Source organism: Babesia bovis, chromosome 3 (assembly GCF_000165395.2).
Source record: "Babesia bovis T2Bo chromosome 3, whole genome shotgun sequence".
Lineage (NCBI taxonomy): Eukaryota > Apicomplexa > Aconoidasida > Piroplasmida > Babesiidae > Babesia > Babesia bovis.
The window spans coordinates 352,062-368,960 of NC_010575.1; the positions used below are offsets into that span (position 1 = coordinate 352,062).

General features: G+C 42.2%; 11 protein-coding genes across 11 annotated transcripts; 2 read left to right on the top strand and 9 right to left on the bottom strand.

Annotated features, from left to right (window-relative positions):
* Positions 1-411: 411 nt before the first annotated feature.
* BBOV_III001490 (Translation machinery associated TMA7 family protein) lies at positions 412-763 on the bottom strand. The gene is made up of 3 exons (XM_001611234.1): positions 703-763; positions 538-632; positions 412-501 (listed from the first exon to the last, which is right to left on the bottom strand). Exons 1-3 carry the CDS (start codon positions 718-720, stop codon positions 444-446), a joined length of 171 nt encoding a protein of 56 aa, XP_001611284.1. The 5' UTR covers positions 721-763; the 3' UTR covers positions 412-443.
* Positions 764-863: 100 nt separating this feature from the next.
* Positions 864-2,443, bottom strand: BBOV_III001500 (putative translation elongation factor Tu). The gene has a single exon (XM_001611235.1). It carries the CDS (start codon positions 2,315-2,317, stop codon positions 896-898), a length of 1,422 nt encoding a protein of 473 aa, XP_001611285.1. The 5' UTR covers positions 2,318-2,443; the 3' UTR covers positions 864-895.
* Positions 2,444-2,744: 301 nt separating this feature from the next.
* Positions 2,745-5,104, bottom strand: BBOV_III001510 (DNA topoisomerase family protein; the record flags this gene model as incomplete). Its single annotated transcript, XM_051767942.1, has 14 exons — positions 4,987-5,104; positions 4,852-4,943; positions 4,740-4,813; positions 4,635-4,704; positions 4,538-4,598; positions 4,435-4,504; positions 4,343-4,401; positions 4,272-4,308; positions 4,167-4,236; positions 3,913-4,132; positions 3,781-3,878; positions 3,588-3,745; positions 3,287-3,554; positions 2,745-3,252 (listed from the first exon to the last, which is right to left on the bottom strand). The coding sequence occupies exons 1-14, from the start codon at positions 5,068-5,070 to the stop codon at positions 2,745-2,747; spliced, it is 1,869 nt and encodes a 622-aa protein (XP_051623399.1). The 5' UTR covers positions 5,071-5,104.
* Positions 5,105-5,132: 28 nt separating this feature from the next.
* Positions 5,133-6,760, bottom strand: BBOV_III001520 (splicing factor CC1-like family protein). Its single transcript, XM_001611237.2, has 3 exons — positions 6,482-6,760; positions 5,504-6,446; positions 5,133-5,467 (listed from the first exon to the last, which is right to left on the bottom strand). Exons 1-3 carry the CDS (start codon positions 6,679-6,681, stop codon positions 5,144-5,146), a joined length of 1,467 nt encoding a protein of 488 aa, XP_001611287.1. The 5' UTR covers positions 6,682-6,760; the 3' UTR covers positions 5,133-5,143.
* Positions 6,761-6,934: 174 nt separating this feature from the next.
* Positions 6,935-8,106, bottom strand: BBOV_III001530 (putative integral membrane protein; the record flags this gene model as incomplete). Its single annotated transcript, XM_001611238.2, has 4 exons — positions 7,304-8,106; positions 7,104-7,267; positions 7,005-7,067; positions 6,935-6,968 (listed from the first exon to the last, which is right to left on the bottom strand). The coding sequence occupies exons 1-4, from the start codon at positions 7,979-7,981 to the stop codon at positions 6,935-6,937; spliced, it is 939 nt and encodes a 312-aa protein (XP_001611288.1). The 5' UTR covers positions 7,982-8,106.
* A 90-nt stretch (positions 8,107-8,196) lies between these two features.
* On the top strand, positions 8,197-9,669 carry BBOV_III001540 (uncharacterized protein). The gene is made up of 2 exons (XM_001611239.1): positions 8,197-8,298; positions 8,681-9,669. Exon 2 carries the CDS (start codon positions 8,707-8,709, stop codon positions 9,631-9,633), a length of 927 nt encoding a protein of 308 aa, XP_001611289.1. The 5' UTR covers positions 8,197-8,298; positions 8,681-8,706; the 3' UTR covers positions 9,634-9,669.
* Positions 9,670-9,724: 55 nt separating this feature from the next.
* On the bottom strand, positions 9,725-12,060 carry BBOV_III001550 (Vps52 / Sac2 family protein; the record flags this gene model as incomplete). The annotated part of the gene is made up of 2 exons (XM_051767188.1): positions 11,743-12,060; positions 9,725-11,706 (listed from the first exon to the last, which is right to left on the bottom strand). Exons 1-2 carry the CDS (start codon positions 11,957-11,959, stop codon positions 9,725-9,727), a joined length of 2,199 nt encoding a protein of 732 aa, XP_051623400.1. The 5' UTR covers positions 11,960-12,060.
* Positions 12,061-12,334: 274 nt separating this feature from the next.
* On the bottom strand, positions 12,335-13,076 carry BBOV_III001560 (Vacuolar (H+) transporting ATPase G subunit family protein). The gene is made up of 3 exons (XM_001611241.2): positions 12,920-13,076; positions 12,785-12,885; positions 12,335-12,627 (listed from the first exon to the last, which is right to left on the bottom strand). The coding sequence occupies exons 1-3, from the start codon at positions 13,008-13,010 to the stop codon at positions 12,439-12,441; spliced, it is 381 nt and encodes a 126-aa protein (XP_001611291.1). The 5' UTR covers positions 13,011-13,076; the 3' UTR covers positions 12,335-12,438.
* A 146-nt stretch (positions 13,077-13,222) lies between these two features.
* On the top strand, positions 13,223-14,169 carry BBOV_III001570 (Acetyltransferase (GNAT) family protein). Its single transcript, XM_001611242.2, has 3 exons — positions 13,223-13,645; positions 13,683-13,786; positions 13,824-14,169. The coding sequence occupies exons 1-3, from the start codon at positions 13,303-13,305 to the stop codon at positions 14,076-14,078; spliced, it is 702 nt and encodes a 233-aa protein (XP_001611292.1). The 5' UTR covers positions 13,223-13,302; the 3' UTR covers positions 14,079-14,169.
* A 3-nt stretch (positions 14,170-14,172) lies between these two features.
* Positions 14,173-14,962, bottom strand: BBOV_III001580 (putative 60S ribosomal protein L23). Its single transcript, XM_001611243.1, has 3 exons — positions 14,898-14,962; positions 14,738-14,782; positions 14,173-14,656 (listed from the first exon to the last, which is right to left on the bottom strand). Exons 2-3 carry the CDS (start codon positions 14,751-14,753, stop codon positions 14,208-14,210), a joined length of 465 nt encoding a protein of 154 aa, XP_001611293.1. The 5' UTR covers positions 14,754-14,782; positions 14,898-14,962; the 3' UTR covers positions 14,173-14,207.
* A 550-nt stretch (positions 14,963-15,512) lies between these two features.
* BBOV_III001590 (Paf1 family protein) lies at positions 15,513-16,837 on the bottom strand (the record flags this gene model as incomplete). The annotated part of the gene is made up of 3 exons (XM_001611244.1): positions 15,513-15,814; positions 15,851-16,108; positions 16,148-16,837. 3 exons carry the CDS (start codon positions 16,835-16,837, stop codon positions 15,536-15,538), a joined length of 1,227 nt encoding a protein of 408 aa, XP_001611294.1. The 3' UTR covers positions 15,513-15,535.
* Between the last annotated feature and the right edge of the window lie 62 nt (positions 16,838-16,899).

Genomic DNA, 16,899 nt, shown 5'->3' on the forward strand with positions numbered 1-16,899 from the left:
CCACCCAAAGGCGTCGATGCTATACCATCCTATAAAACTAAATACAACGACACATTAATAATCTAATGCCATTAAATAACACATATATGGATAATCTGGCAACAGTAGCTTTATAGGAGCATTTTAACATAGTCATGTCTTAGAAAGCGAGACCTATATAAACAAGGGCTATACAATAGGTACACATAGACAACAACAGATATGAAAAGGCCTAGATTTTCAATTATATATCAATATAATCCAACGTTAAGGACGTATGAACCCAGATTGTGACATTGTTTATGGAATGTTGTATACATCACGGCGCGTACCGCTATACCAATTGCGACACATCAACACGATAAAATTAGATTCTAAATGAATACATGACACGCTGAAGTATAACTAGAATTTGTATCTAGTCTAGAACAAAATAAAGATTACGCCCCCAAAGCTTAATGTGTTCACTTCTTCTTAGCCGCTTGCTTCTGCAGTAATTCCTTACGAGCTGCTTCAAGTTGTCTATAAAATGTCAAAAAGCACATATCTAGGACCTACTTCTTCTCCTCAGCCTGACGCTTCTTGAACTCTAGGTCTTCGTCAGTAGTCACAACCACCTTCTTTGGAGCCTTTAAAGGCTTCTTCTTACCACCCTGTGATAGATGAGTATGGATAGATAAAATCAGCCAGGAAATGTAGAATGTCCACAGATGAAAACCATACCTGTGTACCAGCAGGCATCTTGCGTCTACAAATGAACAAACCGCAAAATAATCTGCTGAAATATATACAAACTACACGTGTGTATATATTTTAAAAATCATTAGCCCCTTAGACCACAATGGAGTGGCTCGCGTAAAATTACCCTACTAATATTATGCACTAGAAGTAAAATATTATATTAAACGATGATAAATCAGTACACCTTTGTGATTAACCCCGAGGCAACTGTACGACCGCCCTCACGAAGCGCAAATCGTAAACCTTCATGGACAGGCATGGGATAAAGTAACTTGATCTTGCAACGCACGTTGTCACCAGGAGCTGCCATCTCAACACCCTCATCCAAATGAACTGAGCAGCAAACGTCTCCAGTACGTATAAACGCCTGAGGACGGTAGTTAGACACAAACGGATGCTTGCGTCCACCTTCCTCCGTAGTCAACACGTACAAGTCAGCATCAAATTCACCGTGACATTTGTAACTACCGGGCTGAATCAATACAAACCCGCGCTCTACCTCGTCGCGCTTCACACCCTTGAGCAAAACACCAATCTGGTCACCAGCAATACCCTCACTGAGACTCTTGCGGAACATCTCAAGACCAACACACACAGTCTTCTTGCCGGACTTCGGACCGCCGCAAACCTCAATAGGGTCACCACAACGAATCTTGCCCTGCTCTATCCTACCGGTTACAACAGTACCCTTGCCAGGAATGGCAAGAACATCGTCAATAGCAACCAAGAGCGGCATGTCATCCTTACGTTCTGGAGTCAGTAAAAAGGCATCACACGCATCCAATAAATCCTGAATTGGCTTAATGTCAGCCTCGGAACTACTGTTCAATGCCTTTATAGCACTGCCACGAACGATAGGCGTGTTGTCACCGTCGTAACCAAACTCACTCAATAACTCACGAACCTCTAACTCCACCAACTCCAATAGCTCAGAGTCCTCTAACATATCAAGCTTGTTCAAAAACACAACTAAACGTGGCACACCAATCTGCTTAGCAAGCAGCACGTGTTCCTTAGTCTGAGGCATGGGACCGTCAACACAAGAAACAACCAATATGGCACCATCCATCTGAGCAGCGCCAGATATCATGTTCTTCACATAATCAGAGTGACCTGGACAGTCCACGTGACCGTAATGACGGTTCTTAGTCTCATATTCAACATGTGTCGAATTTATAGTAATACCACGTTTACGCTCCTCAGGAGCACGGTCAATTGCTTCATAAGGAGTGTACTCGCCATGACCACCCATCGAACAGACCTTGGTCAATGCAGCTGTCAATGTAGTCTTACCATGGTCAACGTGACCTATAGTACCGATATTCAAATGCTCCTTAGTGCGCACAAAGGTACCAATCGCAAAGTAACGACGAGACCCTATAATGCTTCCACGCATAGAAGACACATTGCCAAAACTCCAAGATAACAAACCATACGATGAATCACTACTGGGACAACGAACAACCGATACACAACCACGACGCGCAACACCAACACCCAAATTGCAAGCTAAATACGTAGATTGACGCGAAGCGCCGACTGCAGACTCAGCAGCACAAGGCAATACACCAAACAAACAACGAGAAGCTACCAACATGGCGATTAATAAAGACGATATAAAGTATTCCAGACCTACACAACACAAGCACGAGGATTAGTATTACAACATAGAAGGACGCCTCAATAATACAGGAATAGTGACTCCATATAATATGAAACCTAAAGACGGCAGTATCCACTAATGGGTGTATGGATTAATCACAGAACAACGACGTAGTGTTAATGTCACCTGACATACACACCAAACATATACAATGGACATTGCCACTAAACTATGTTAATACACATTGAAATGAATGGAATATAATATCAAAAAACATTGTTGTTATGCATCATGCACTATTCGATACTATAGACCAAGGTACTACAACATGGAGAGCACGAAACAACACAGTAACCTAATACGTCATTGCTTTATGTATATAAGTTGATTGACCAGGTATATCCGATAGCGTGAATGTAAACTACCGAATAACCTGGTATATAGGCATAGGAGCGGCGTCAGGTGAAACGTCCTGTAACCCATTCATAGACTCGTCAAAGGCGCCAATGGAACCTTCAATGTGTAGATATATCTGACGCATCTGCTGAGAATATTTGTTAACCACGTCACCCTTATCCTGCGAACCCTCAGCTATGGCACATATGTCGCTCTCCATAAGAGCACGCAGATTAGGCTTGGTGAGGTCAATTTGTTGATGAGCATAGCTCTTAAAAGCATTGTATAAGGCCTTACCAAGGTTAGTAGGAATTAACGTGAAGTTACTCTCCTTTTTCACGTAACGACGGTCCTGGACCTTCTGAATGTGCTCGTGCATCGTAGCGTCAGTACCAATGCCATGCTTGTTCATAAGGTCAATCAAATCGGTTTCCGTCAATAAACCAGGAGGACGCGTGCAACCATCAGATAACAGTATCCTAGATGGCATTAACTCCTGACCCTCCTCCATAGCAGGAATGGGAGTCCCGTTCCTAAAATAGTTATATTCACCATGACCTAACCCACCATGAGGCATATGGATATATATCCAGCCAGTTGCGCTCACGAACTACTAGGCCCTTAGCGTGGAAACCTTCGCCGGAAATATCCAAAAATACTATTGATTCATCACCAACGGCAGCAGGACTGCAACAAGCAAGAAATCGACGTGTGATATATACATAGAGATCCCAGCTCTGAGGTGATTCAGCCTCTTCACGCCTTAGAGGCTTTACAGGATGGATAGGCGGATGCGCCTCATCGTTTTTATTGCCCTTACGCGGGATTATTTCACCTGGGCATATAATGACTAATAATCTGTACCTACCTTGCAAAAGGCGATTGGCATATTCACCAAATAGAGGATGACTAGAGAACATGCCAACCAAATCACGCAAATTCATACTTGATGGAAATACATTCGTCTCAGTGCGAGGGTAACTGACATAACCCTTGTTGTACAATGATTCAGCAAGACGCATGCTCCTGTAACCAGTTGGAACACAACAAATTAAACATACTCATGTGAAGATATCTTAAGATGCATTGCAGCATCCTTGTGCATCTCCACAGTGTCCAAAGGTAATGGAGGATAACGCTTAGTTGATCTGTTGGATACCTAACAGTGGATGTGAAGGCCCCAAAAGACATACATGAGTAACCTTAGCCATAGGATTCTCCAGACACGCCTCATATAAAGTAAGCACCGCCAAACGGTCAAATAACTTCACGCGGTCCCAACGGAATAAGTAGTCCTTCCCACCAGACTCTATAAACACCTGAATGGACCAAAAGGATTCAGGCTGGAAACTCTCTATCTTGAAAAAACGATCAACCACAAATCCTAACGTAGGAAGCTGACAAGGACCGTAACTGAAGTATATAGATAACACAAATCAACATATACCTCAAAACCTTAGACTCAGTATCTATGCGCTCACGATATCGAGTGGTCATAAATCTAGTCATGGAAGAACCTAGTGACCCATGATACGATAGAACGCCAAAATACCAATACGTAGGTCAATCTCCTGCCTAGCCTCAACTGCCTAATAGACATTACATAGGAATTAAGTATCATACCTGAGCTAAATTAGGATTAGGTTCACGTAAAGTGGCACACGCAGTTTCAATTTCGTGACCTACAACGTCTAGATCACATATAAACGACCAACGAGTGACAGCAGAAAAAATAGCACGGCGAATTGCTATCGCAGAGTTTACACGCTGACATACAGCCATCACCTGCAGGAATAAGCGGATACATGGTCAATATACCTCATAAGCAATGGCCTCACCCTCACGGTCACAATCCAACCAAAGAACGAGTTTGCTGCACCTACACAAATATAAATCAATCTATCAACAAACAAACATCCTAGCATAGTGTAAAAGGTTCTTCTCAATGTCCTTGCAATTAGACGATACTGCAGCTTGAATAGGAGCTGAAACAACATCAGTAGCATGACAACAAACAAACCACAGAATAAACTTTCTATAGGAGTACGCTGCCAATTGCGATATCTAGCGTCAAAATCAATCTCCATTAAGTGACTACAATGATATGGATCGATGAACAAGAATGCATTCACCCTCGAACTGAAGTGAAGTACATTTTGCAATGACGACCCTCGAGGGGAGCCGTAAACGAATATACAGGATTGGTACGTGCATTGCTCATCTCCTGTGGGTACATGAAAATACACAAACAAATGGAATCCACTAACAGAACGCATACGACCTCCCGAAAGAATGTCCGATATACTACGAGCCACAGAAGGCTTCTCAGCAACATTCAACACTGACTCCATTTATATTAAGTCATTAAATTACGAGTTAAAAACATTACACGCTGCATTATGGCAACGGAAATTGATGTGTAAGCTACCTCACCATCCGCTGCCAGTACTCGTCAGTCACATACTCGGCCTTGATAGTGTTACCAGCAAACACACGGCCATTCAAACTACGAAATGCAACTGTGGAGTCAACTACATTGCCAAACTTAACCCAAACCTTGCCGTCAATCACACCACGGTTGATGTAAACCTTCAACACCTTACCGTACTTGTTGCACTCCTCGTTCACGTCCTCCTCAACCTCGTCAAAAAACGTAGGCTCGGAAACAGATGGGTCTGAGGAACTAAACATATTGCTCAATGTAATGTTGCAAGTAGGCTTGCTCGATATACCTGAATTCGTATCACCCTGTAGACAATGTCATCAAAAAACACAAAAACATACCGATGAACCAGAACTGAGATGACTATTGGTATCCGAAGATGTACGCTGTAACTTGTGCATCAATGCGATCTTGTTGGTGGCACCAGATATAAGACCACCACCGTCCTCATCTAAACGTTCAATGTCAACCTCACCGTGAGTCGATAAACGACCTTTGGCACTAGCACCGGTAGCATAGGCAACCTTTATAGTCTGACCGCCAATGTCAAAGCCATTCATAGCAGTAACAGCCTCCTTAGCCTCCGATGTACGCTTGAACTTGATGTAAGCCTGACCAAGAGGTAAGTTAGAATGTGGATCACGTAAAATCTCAACTGATATTATATTCCCAAAAGGAGAAAACATCTGACGAATCTCGACCTCACTGATCGATGATAGGGATCCAGTTAAACCAGTTACTTGAATTGTAAAAGGAGAATCTGCTACCTCAACAGTCTGCTGCTGAATCATCTTAGCAGCACGAGCCGCACGGTTCTTCTCAGCCTGAGATGATTGAACACGTATACGCTGACCGTTCAACTCAAAACCGTTCATAGCAAGAGCCTTGATCACAGACTCCTGAGTGTAAAATTCAACATATGCAACACCCTTAGAACGACCAGAGCGAGCGTCACGAACACACTGAACGTCACGGACCTTCCCAGCATGCTCACTAAACACCTCATATATCTTACGCTCATCAGCACCCAAGTATAAGTTGATCACCAACACAGTCAAGTCTTCACGCTGAGCCTCCTCAATCTCACGCTGACGACGCTTTTCATGCTCAATGCGAGCCAACTCCTCAGGGTCTAGGCGAACCTTCTCAGAACGACTTTTGCTCCGATCATCACGCCGCCGGTGAGAACGATGACGAGATGAGCTACGGTCACTACGACCAGAACGACTCGATCGATGACGAGAACGCTCATGAACGCGACTCAAAGATGCATCACGAGAACGCCTACGCATATACATCAAATCATAACACAAACTAACCGCCGACTTGAACGATCATGGCGACTACGAGATCGACTGGAACTGCTAGAGTAACGACGAGAATGACGACGTCGGTGACGATGATGATCACGACTAACAGAACGAGACTTGTAACGACGATGTGAACGACTCAGACTCCTCTCACGACGATCACGACCCGAAGTTTGGCGGTCGTCATCTGCAACGTCAGCTGATACCATCGTAAGCAAGTGTACCCTTACAATCGGAAGATTATAGCACCAATAATTTCTGTATTAATTTAACACATCCATATGATAGATTCAAACAATAATTGTGTAATTATGCCCTAAATTAGACCCAGGGGTGGGGGCGCGAAAAGGAATATTGAACTAGAAACCATAACTCTACAAGTATTCTACAACGAAATGTGCAGTTTTACAACTAAAATTAAATTATTTTCTATTCTGAGCTAGGTGAAGCTAACTTGTCACATTAGACAAACGGCCTTCTATCAGGTTCAGAAAAACTATATTCAAGTGATATAATGCAGAATATAACCAACCTCATAGTGTTCATGTTAACGTCCCATTTGGAACTGACCCTCGTGTAGTTGTGGCGTTGTACCCTAGATGCGGTGTAGCCTAAATACACAAAAACGTACCAGTACAAAACATAGAACACTGTCCAGTTGGGAATCAATATCAACATGGTGTTTGACAATATGTAAAGCACCTCCTTTAAAATGGGTAAGTGTAATTCTAAACTCTTGTCCATGACGCTTTGCTGAATTGAGTAATACATCACCAAGTCCCAAATCAAAGTGCCCTGAAATATATTGATGTAGACCAAAACTCAACCCACAGTAGCAGTAACTGCCTCCACAACTACCAACATCAGTAGCTGCTGGTACTTAGTCTCGCTATACGATTCCACTAAATCACCGGTTTCGGGGTCGAGATTCTCAAGACGACCAGGGACACTTTGAGCAGTGTCAACACTCTGAACTGCCTCCGATAGCACCAGATTGCTTACATCCAACTTCTTTCGGATCTTGTCAGCCACGTATGTCACAGACATGGACATTATACACCACATGGCAGACATGAATATGCCAATCTTAGCGTTGAACAATACACTAGTGTCAGTTACATAAATGAAACTGTATAAAAGCACAGCACCAATCATAAATGTAACCAAATGAAAGATCACACGTGTACGAGTAGCACGCTGACGCTTACTCTCTAGTAATATACGAATGCAACTCCAGGATATAATCTCAGCCTGAATTACTTTAATCGCCTTTTTGACAATCTGTAGAAATGGATGCTGCGAACCAAAGTAAAATACTATGCCGCATAGAAGCTGAGCACACGATAACAATATCACACTAAATTCATTCCATGGCATTCGCACTGGCGATGTAGACAAACGAAGAATCACATAACAAAAAGCCAACAATGTCACTACACAGCAAACACCAAACAAGCTACATTTCAACTCTAAGTCCAAATCATGCAATTCTACACGCACATTGTCCATGCTGAAAGAAATTGTATAACCAAATGTACATTGGAATCAACATGTACAGGAAGGTAACGATTTTGGTCCCCCGGAAGCGCGCAATAAAGCAGCGCACAGGGACCTATACCATCCTGAAATATGGCACTAACACAGTGCTATAACTCAATAGGAACCAACAGGACACTGACGAGGATAGTCACCTGCCGCCCCAGGCATAGCACCCAAAGAATTCAATTTATTCAATACATATTTATCAAAACGAGCAGTATAATGCTCACACACAGTCAATAGCGGCTGTACAGTGAGCTCAAACGCTACGTAAGTTATTCAACCAGGTAAGTGAATGTATGTGTAAACCGCACGAGCACCGATACGAATCAACCCGGAGCCAGTCTTTTAACGATCTATGATAAATGCAAGTGAAAAAGACACTTACTCTCTTTAAATTGTAAACGTGCAATCTGATTCTTCTTATACCGTCAACATACACACTCAACCGGAGCTGTACCCAGTCCTACCCGAAATAATCCATTACAACACCGGACACAGCGAGGTCCATCTGTGGATCATGTTCATATGCGTGCTACATCATGATAAATTAAAGGAGGCCACTATTCCGTCGAATCCCTGTGTCTTAATCGGTACATACCGTGCGTGCATTTGGTGTGATTTATGATATTATCAAGCATTCGAATTCACATTGTCATTCACACACAGGTTAAGGAAGATATCTTGAAGACAATATGTACTTCACATACGTAGTACGCCCCGGGGAGGCCCCGGAGAGCCGTGGACCCCAATTCGAGCCAGTATGGGAGTTCCTAATGAACTACAACCTCCGTGCTGGTTTCGCACTGCAGTTACTCTCGTTCGTAATACTCGCAATTGGTATCTACAACGGAGGAAAGGACCCCTTCGCCATACTCACATTCTTCAGAGCACTACCGGAAAACTTCGGTGTTACCCCTTTCAGCCTCACCCTGATATGCCACGGTGGATTCATTGTCGGTACCCTGCTTATCATGTCATTCATACAAATGAGTGAAGATGATTCATCAATCAAACAGTGCAGAGGATACCGCGCCGGAACCAAATTCATGCTCCAGGCAACATCATTCGGTGCCGTCTCATGGTGCCTTAGCATGGTCACCTTCCTAGGAGCTACCTACCATTTCGGAGCACAGTGGATGGAGGAACAAATTGGTGATGGATCAAATTGGCTGATATACTTCAGCTCACGCCTATTCGATGCCTTCGCCCTCTTCCTCTACGCTGGTGGATGCTTCTTCCTAGAAACATACCACTCAGAAGGAACCAGTGAAAGCTGGGGATGGCTATGTGGTCTCGCATTCTTCGCAGCGGCAGTGTTCGAAGTACTCGCACTTAACTGCATCAACAGCGGCATGTTCGCCATACTCGAACGCTTGTACACCTTCGCCATGGTCATCGGTCTTTTACTCAGCACCATCTGGGCATTCATATTCGAACCCGTATGCCACCGCTACGACGTTAAACTTACACAAAGTGCCCTCAGAAATGAATACTACAAGTCACGCAACGCAATGGCGTTCTACGGACCTGCAGTTGTGGATGACAACGGAGAAGTAGATATTGCCGCCGCCACGGAGCAGGTACAAAACTCCCTAGCGGGACAAATGATGGTACAGTAAGTGCCTACTCACAGACACTAATATAAGACATGTAATAAAATACAATTGAATGATAGTTACTATTGGGTATACACAAACAGAATTACAGTGGTCAGTTAGGCTGCGCAGTTACTAACCAGTGACGAATGCTGTCACGAGGAGGAAGGTTTCTCACCCAAGGTTCGTCGCATCGCTTCGCAATGCGCTCGACATTCTGATGGAACGTGCTGTAAATGTACTCAACAGTGTCGAGTGTTGCGTCAATCACCAACCTGTATATATATTCTTGAACGAAGTGAAGCTTCACCTTAGCACGAATAGCCTCAAATTTAGAACGACCCGTACTTACAAAGTCTTCAGCAGCAATACGCCACTTCGCATATACGTCTGATTGCACATCAGATCCCATAGAAGCGCCATTATCAACTGATTCATTAGTTTGACCGGGATTAATCTGAGAATTGGATCCCTCATCACTACTTATCACATTTGCCAGCTGGATAATATTCTCAAATTGACTACGCACGTAGTTGTTGACGTAAGCTTTCAAATGCTTATTACGAGTATGTTCAAAATCAAAAACAGCATCCTTGAACTCATGAGTCTTTGACAGGAATGCCGAACAGTTCGATATAACCAGAATGTTCATCTTTATAGGGTTGTTAAGTTCGCGACCTCGCAAACTGAGAGCAGCGTGAGATACCTGAATTAAATGATCCACAGGGTCAAAAGACATCCCAGATATATTCAACTTATCCTGACATGATTTCAAAACCAACAATGAATGCACGATGTTCGATAAGTTGATGGCATGGATACCAGGAAGCCAGGATTCTACAACACTCGAGGGTGAATGAATAGTGTAAGACATCACGTGCTTAGCCATGCTCTTTACGTGATACATAGATTTCATGTGTAGCTCTGATTGGATCGTGCCCAAAGCATCATCCAAAGCAGTTATATCACGATCGATCATAACCTTACGATTAGCACCAATCAATAAAGATAAAGCACTTAGCATAACAACATCACAGGAATACTTTAGCAAATCACCAACACGAGAACGTAAAAATACCACAGTGTCCTCAAAAATGTAGTGGAACACAGAAGTAGGATCAGATTCAAAAAACCGACTTATGAAAATATACTCACTGGATGCACTGTCACCAAGTAACTTAAGAAATGATTTCAATATCATCTCAATAGTAAGACTGCCTGGCGTAATACCAGTACAAACCAAAGGGTCATCCTTGAATGAAAGAACCAATGCATCACGGCCATCCAGCGTAAAATAACCACCTGGATGCTTGATAGAACTATCAGTCAACACACTTATGTCACGATAGCGGTTCTTAGCACAATAATGCTCCAGTGAATTGTAATAACTCGAAAATAAATGATAATACTTCTTACGCATAGTCTTGCCATATAGAGTCTTTATCTCAGTAGCATAATTAGGATTTGTTTCCCTAATAAATGACATCAATGGCTGCAAACGCATAAAATAATGGTCCTGTATCATCTGAATGTTAGCCTTAGGGGTCTTGAAACGCTCGATCTCAATACAGATGAAGCTGTATATACGATGCACTATTTCAATGTCCAACTGATGAATTGCGATACGCGTAAGCTGAAGTGATGGATATGAAACGCCGCCATAAACGGTCTTGATTTTTTGCGATTTTTGAGCAAACTCATGCAAGTGCTTTATGTAACCCTCACCAACAGGCTCCTTACGCAGAGACATTATCAGTGAAGGGGGAATAGAAATATCGTCAATGTACGTCTGGAGTGCCTTTATAAACGCCTGACGATTATCCAGACAAGTAGATAATTCAGCAGATTCAGAATGAAGGTTCTTTATGTCTGTAGAAGCAGCCTCCAAACTCTTGTAATGCTTCATCAACGCCTCTTCAATCAACTTCAAAGTGGAATCACAGTAATTCATATCAGTAGAGAACTCACAAATCTCCTCTTCATGACGCATAAAAGTCTCCATCATGTCATCCTGCCAACGCTCACGAGCGGAGTCCACACGCTTTATAATCTCATTGAGTTCTATCACAACCCTCATGTCTAGAGAGTCCACATCATCTATATAACGTCGTGATATACACACCAAAAACTCACCCTCATTAGCTGGCTCCGCTTCTACCGAAGAAGGCTGATCGTCACCATGCTGTTCCACATTGTCCACAAAGTATCGACCTAAGGCTTCGTTACGCCACGGTTCAATATCAGATAAACTACAAGGAGCATCAAAACCTTCAAGGAACCAAGCCAGGTCATCAGCCAGACTCTCGGGAGATATCGCAAGTAATTGCGAAATCGAAGTGCTCTTATCCATAATGTTTGACGTGTCTACAATAGTACGATATACACATCCAATGATATCAACATGCAATCCATATTGAGTAACATATTTTCCATTTTATCATAGAAAATAAGACTAAAACTGTTATGTATGAGTTACCTTGTTAGGATATCAATACACTACATAGTGAATAAAGAGCTAGAGGGCAAAAATGTCATGGTGTAGCGTCAACAGAATAATACACAAACATATATAGATTCACAAATTAGAATGGATTCAACTCTACAAAACATTGTTTATTCACAATATATTATTGATGTCTTATCTCTGACCACATCCTTTTCTAGTGACCATATTAGGCAATAAATTGTAGATTGTCACCAATAGGACAAAACAGATTTACACTAGGTCGAATTTGCTACAGATAAGTAAATTCCAAATTTCGATAGCATCGGTATAGTACACGTCAATACAGCCTTGTAACCAACGATATTCGATGATAAACAACCGCATTATGCAGAATTCTGCTTCATGTAGTAGCGGAATGAATCAGGAATCGTTATGTCAATGTCAAGGGTGGCAGCTACAAGCTTGTTGACAAGCATGTCCTTGCACTCCCTAAAACGCTCATCATACTGCCTAATCTTTTCCTTTGCCTTCTTGTCCAACTCGTCCAATTGAGGTTCATCATCGCCATGTTGCTACAGCAATATTAATCACAGGACATATCATTAATGGAATACACAAACAAGAGTCAGCATATATATGACGTAATCCAAGAGGGGCATTATCATTACATATTCAGATGTATGAATAGATAAAGCACATTGATAATTAAATCAAGTACTATCAACATACCTGGTGGTACTCTTCAAGAAGACGTTTTTCCTCAGTCTCGCTGAACACCTTGAGGTCATTCTCTGCAGCGGAAATAGCCTCATTAAGAAGCTTCACACGATCTGCACTTATTTAGAAAATATAATGTTTACTAACTTTCACGCGCACGCTTAACGATGGCCTCAGCTTCCTCCTCGGCCTTCAGCAATTGCTGAATCAACGCGTTGGAACCCTTGCCAGTACTCATGGTGCCTCTCGACCTCAATGATATTTATTTACTATCAATTATGCTTAATATAAAACAGCAAGGATGTGTACGGCAGAACCAAGGTCAAAATATATAATGTATATACCCATGCCTGGTGGGCACAGCTAGTATTAAACACCCACTACAGTTCATCTGAATAACACCCTAGACACGATGTGTAAAACTCAGTAATCCTATTACCATGTGGTAATCGGCAAAGAACTTTCTGTTGCCATAATCCAGGATGGAATCATACATTTCATAGAGGTCACCTTGCATACACCTTATCGACATGCCGAGAAAGCGCCATTGCAATGCACTGAGGAAAGTATGGTACCCAGAAACTATAGCAAAATGCACCGCAGAAGCGGTGTGTGCTGTATTCAACCAAGATGCCACAGATTCTGTTGAATCCGATAAATACGTTTTCCTACAGAACAAACTCGACCCGAAATATAGGCTTAAACACTATATGGGTAATGAGGCACCCAAAGAAGTTATGGAAGCTATATTCAGCCTAACGAAGGATAACATGTCACAGCTATATGACGCAGTTGGATTCCTTGGAGGATGGAGAGATAACACGAAGCTCCGGGAACTTAGTGCAGCAAAAACACATATCCTGGAACTAACGGGTATGACGCAAAGCTTAGAACGTATAAATACGCACAGATGATAACGGAAAATTGGTTGGATTCGTAAGCTACCGCTTCCTGCTCATCTCAGATTGCCAACCTACCACGGAAGTCTGCTATATATATGAACTCCAAGTGAATGTAAGTAATAATAGCCACATATCACACTGTCGTATAGGCAAGTCGAAGGTCATCCGGTGTGGGCAGATACTTGATGAAAGCAGCAGAAGTTATCGCTAAAGAAGCAGGAGCGAAAAAGTTGATGTGTACCGTATTAAAGACAAACAATAGGGCAGTAGCATTTTATCGCAACAAATGTGGATTCACAGATGACGAAAGTGATCCTAGTTCAATAGACTTTGAGCACAGGCACGATTATATATACTACATACTCAAACTCGACATTGCGCCCCTGGTAACCATACAGACATGATGCCAGCATATCGCCAAGATTCACTCTATCATATCGCACAAGTTGAAATGAGTGATAATAACTTGCATTAGAACCGGAAAAACACATAAATAATATACAGCGAATAGAAAGATTATCCAATTTGTTAAATCAGATAATACCGATCTTGTTGGCGACGTCAAGAGCGTCCTGGTCAGGAGACAATCTGACGTAAGCCTTCTTGAGACCGTCAGGCCTGTTCAATGTGTTCACGCGAACACACTTAACATCATAAAGCTCAGACACGGCCTTAGCAATCTTCTCCTTGTTGGCACGAGAATCAACAATGAATACAAGAGTGTTAATCTCCTCAATCATCTTCATAGACTTCTCAGTAGTGAGAGGGTACTTAATAATGGAAAACTTGTCAAGCTTCTTAGAATGAGCAGTGATTAGGTGACGCTTGACCTTAGGAGACTTTGGCAAAGTTAGAGTACGACCACGGAAAAAGTGAGTGTTGCGCCTGATCTTGTAGCCCTTGGCAGTGGTAGACTTCTTAACACTGTTGGCTGCGATCTTGGCTTGCTTAACCTTGTCGGCGTCAGCGGCCTTGCGAGGGGCTGCAAAAATGTAAATCAATGTGATACAGAGTAATCAACCCATGTAGGGATGACAAAATTAAATGTAATAATCAAACATACTCTCTGGAAGTCCCATACTTGTAGCTTTTTTAATATAAAAATAACCTACACAAATGTTAAAAAATTAGTTCAAGGTGTAAATTTAAGCGGAGCGCGTAATGCCCTCCGGTAAACGACGTAGTTCAAAACCACATCAACAAAATCTAAACATAAAACCCACCAGCACTATAAACGATGTAGTACCGCGCTTAAGGAATATGATTCCGCGGTTAAATATGGGAGTTAATCCGTATGGACCTGGATACTTCTGTGGTGGGGTTTGGGAGTAAGGAGCCAAGGCCACTATGCTGGCCAAGTCTGATAACGTATTAACACTGTATGCTCTATTCACAAACATTGATGTATTATTAGGCATTAAAAACTATTTTATCACGTTATATGTGGAATGTGTTTGCTTCGCGTCTCGGCGTTATGTATACCTTAAACTTGAGGCGTTACAGGGTTTTAATAAGCTTCATGTGTACATTCTTGTTAAAATAGTAATACAATAGACAATAAAGGTGAATTTGGAGTTGAATGTATAATTAAATTGGTAAATCATATGTCTGAGGTGATTCCATGGACATTATGCGAATTGAAATCGCGGATCGCCACTATGAGTTTGTCATGTGTTATGAGTGTCATACATTATATTGTTAAGTGTATCCAATACCACGCAATTGTACCCGTTATTTCTGCTTAGCACATTTAGACGTAGTATATAGATAGAGTGGTCAGACAGTTTAACTGTTCGATAATATTGGTTATTGTTCTATGTTATATAAAAATGTTGAATGGCGGTGGACTTTCTTAAGTACACTATTCGTGTCCAGCTCTGGGAGAAGCATCGTCTGTGTACGTTAGCAAAATGTCTGGACGCTTTGCTTTACCAGCCTTGGTAAGAACCATCTTGTGTCCTTTCACAGAAAGAATATGTATAGCTGATTCATCACCGTCCTTTTCAGCTCCGAGGTCCTCATCCATGGCGTCAGAATACGTCGAATCAGTACCGTAGATGCCCGAATTGATTTTGCTATGAAGTCTTGGAGGTAGCGATAGTAAGAAGTAATTATCATTGCCATCCGACTTAGTAGATTTCTACCGTATATATATTAATAACAGAGTAAACATTACCTGACAGGAGTACATGCGAACGAATCTGAAGCGCTCGTCTGACCCGGAAATATCATGAGCATCCATGGCTTCTTCCGAGTCAGTCATGTTGTAGTATTCATATGTACGGTGAGTAGCGCCATCCTTGGCAACGTGAAGGAAACCACCAACAGCAAGCTTGCCAGCATCATTGGCAGCAGTAACAGATGTAACACCATCCACACCAGCCTGAATGTAACGGTTCTTCCATAAACCCACATTAGGCATGATTTTATAGTACTAAAACCCTGTTAGAACACAAATACAAATAAAACAAACCTTTGCGATTTTAGCATTGGGATTTGTAGGATGCCGCAATGAATCAACTGGGACAAATGAGTCATTAATGCATGATATGTAGTGATCAATGCGTTCATTTGTCGACATGGATTCCCACTTTTCCCTTACAGAAGATCGTTTGTCTCTTGGCGATTCCCGTGGAGATCCCATTAGATTTTGTGCCCTAGAAGCATCAGTTTTTGGCACATCTGTCGCAAACAACAACTGTACAACATCCTCCGGTAAACCTTCAGCGGCTCTAGTAAAGGTAGACTTCAATAGTTGCATAGCAGGGTCTCCCATTATCTCTCCACGTAGCTCCTTAAGACGTGCCATTGTAGAGGAATGAGAGTTACGAGCGTCGATTACTAATTGAGACATTAGATTGTCGTCGTTAAGACCATATAGATTAGAGCTAATATCGTCCAAATCCTCAGACGTAATGCCATTCTGAAACTCTCGGAAAGATATACATCCATCAAAGAGTTCCAAAGCAGAAGGCTGATATCCAATTTCATCATGATTTAAATCGTAAGATAACATATGAGCATCAACTGGTGGCTCAGGTATACTTGCGTCAAATTCAAGAGACCCTAGCAAAGGAGATTTCATGTTAAGGTACGACGTAAGAGTGTCCACGGACTCACTCTTAGCCGTACCTGAACTAGCATCTTCTTTCTGTTTCGGCATTGCAACGCCCTATTAATAGTTTATACGATATTGGCGGTACAATAGAAGGGCGCGCTTTAGAA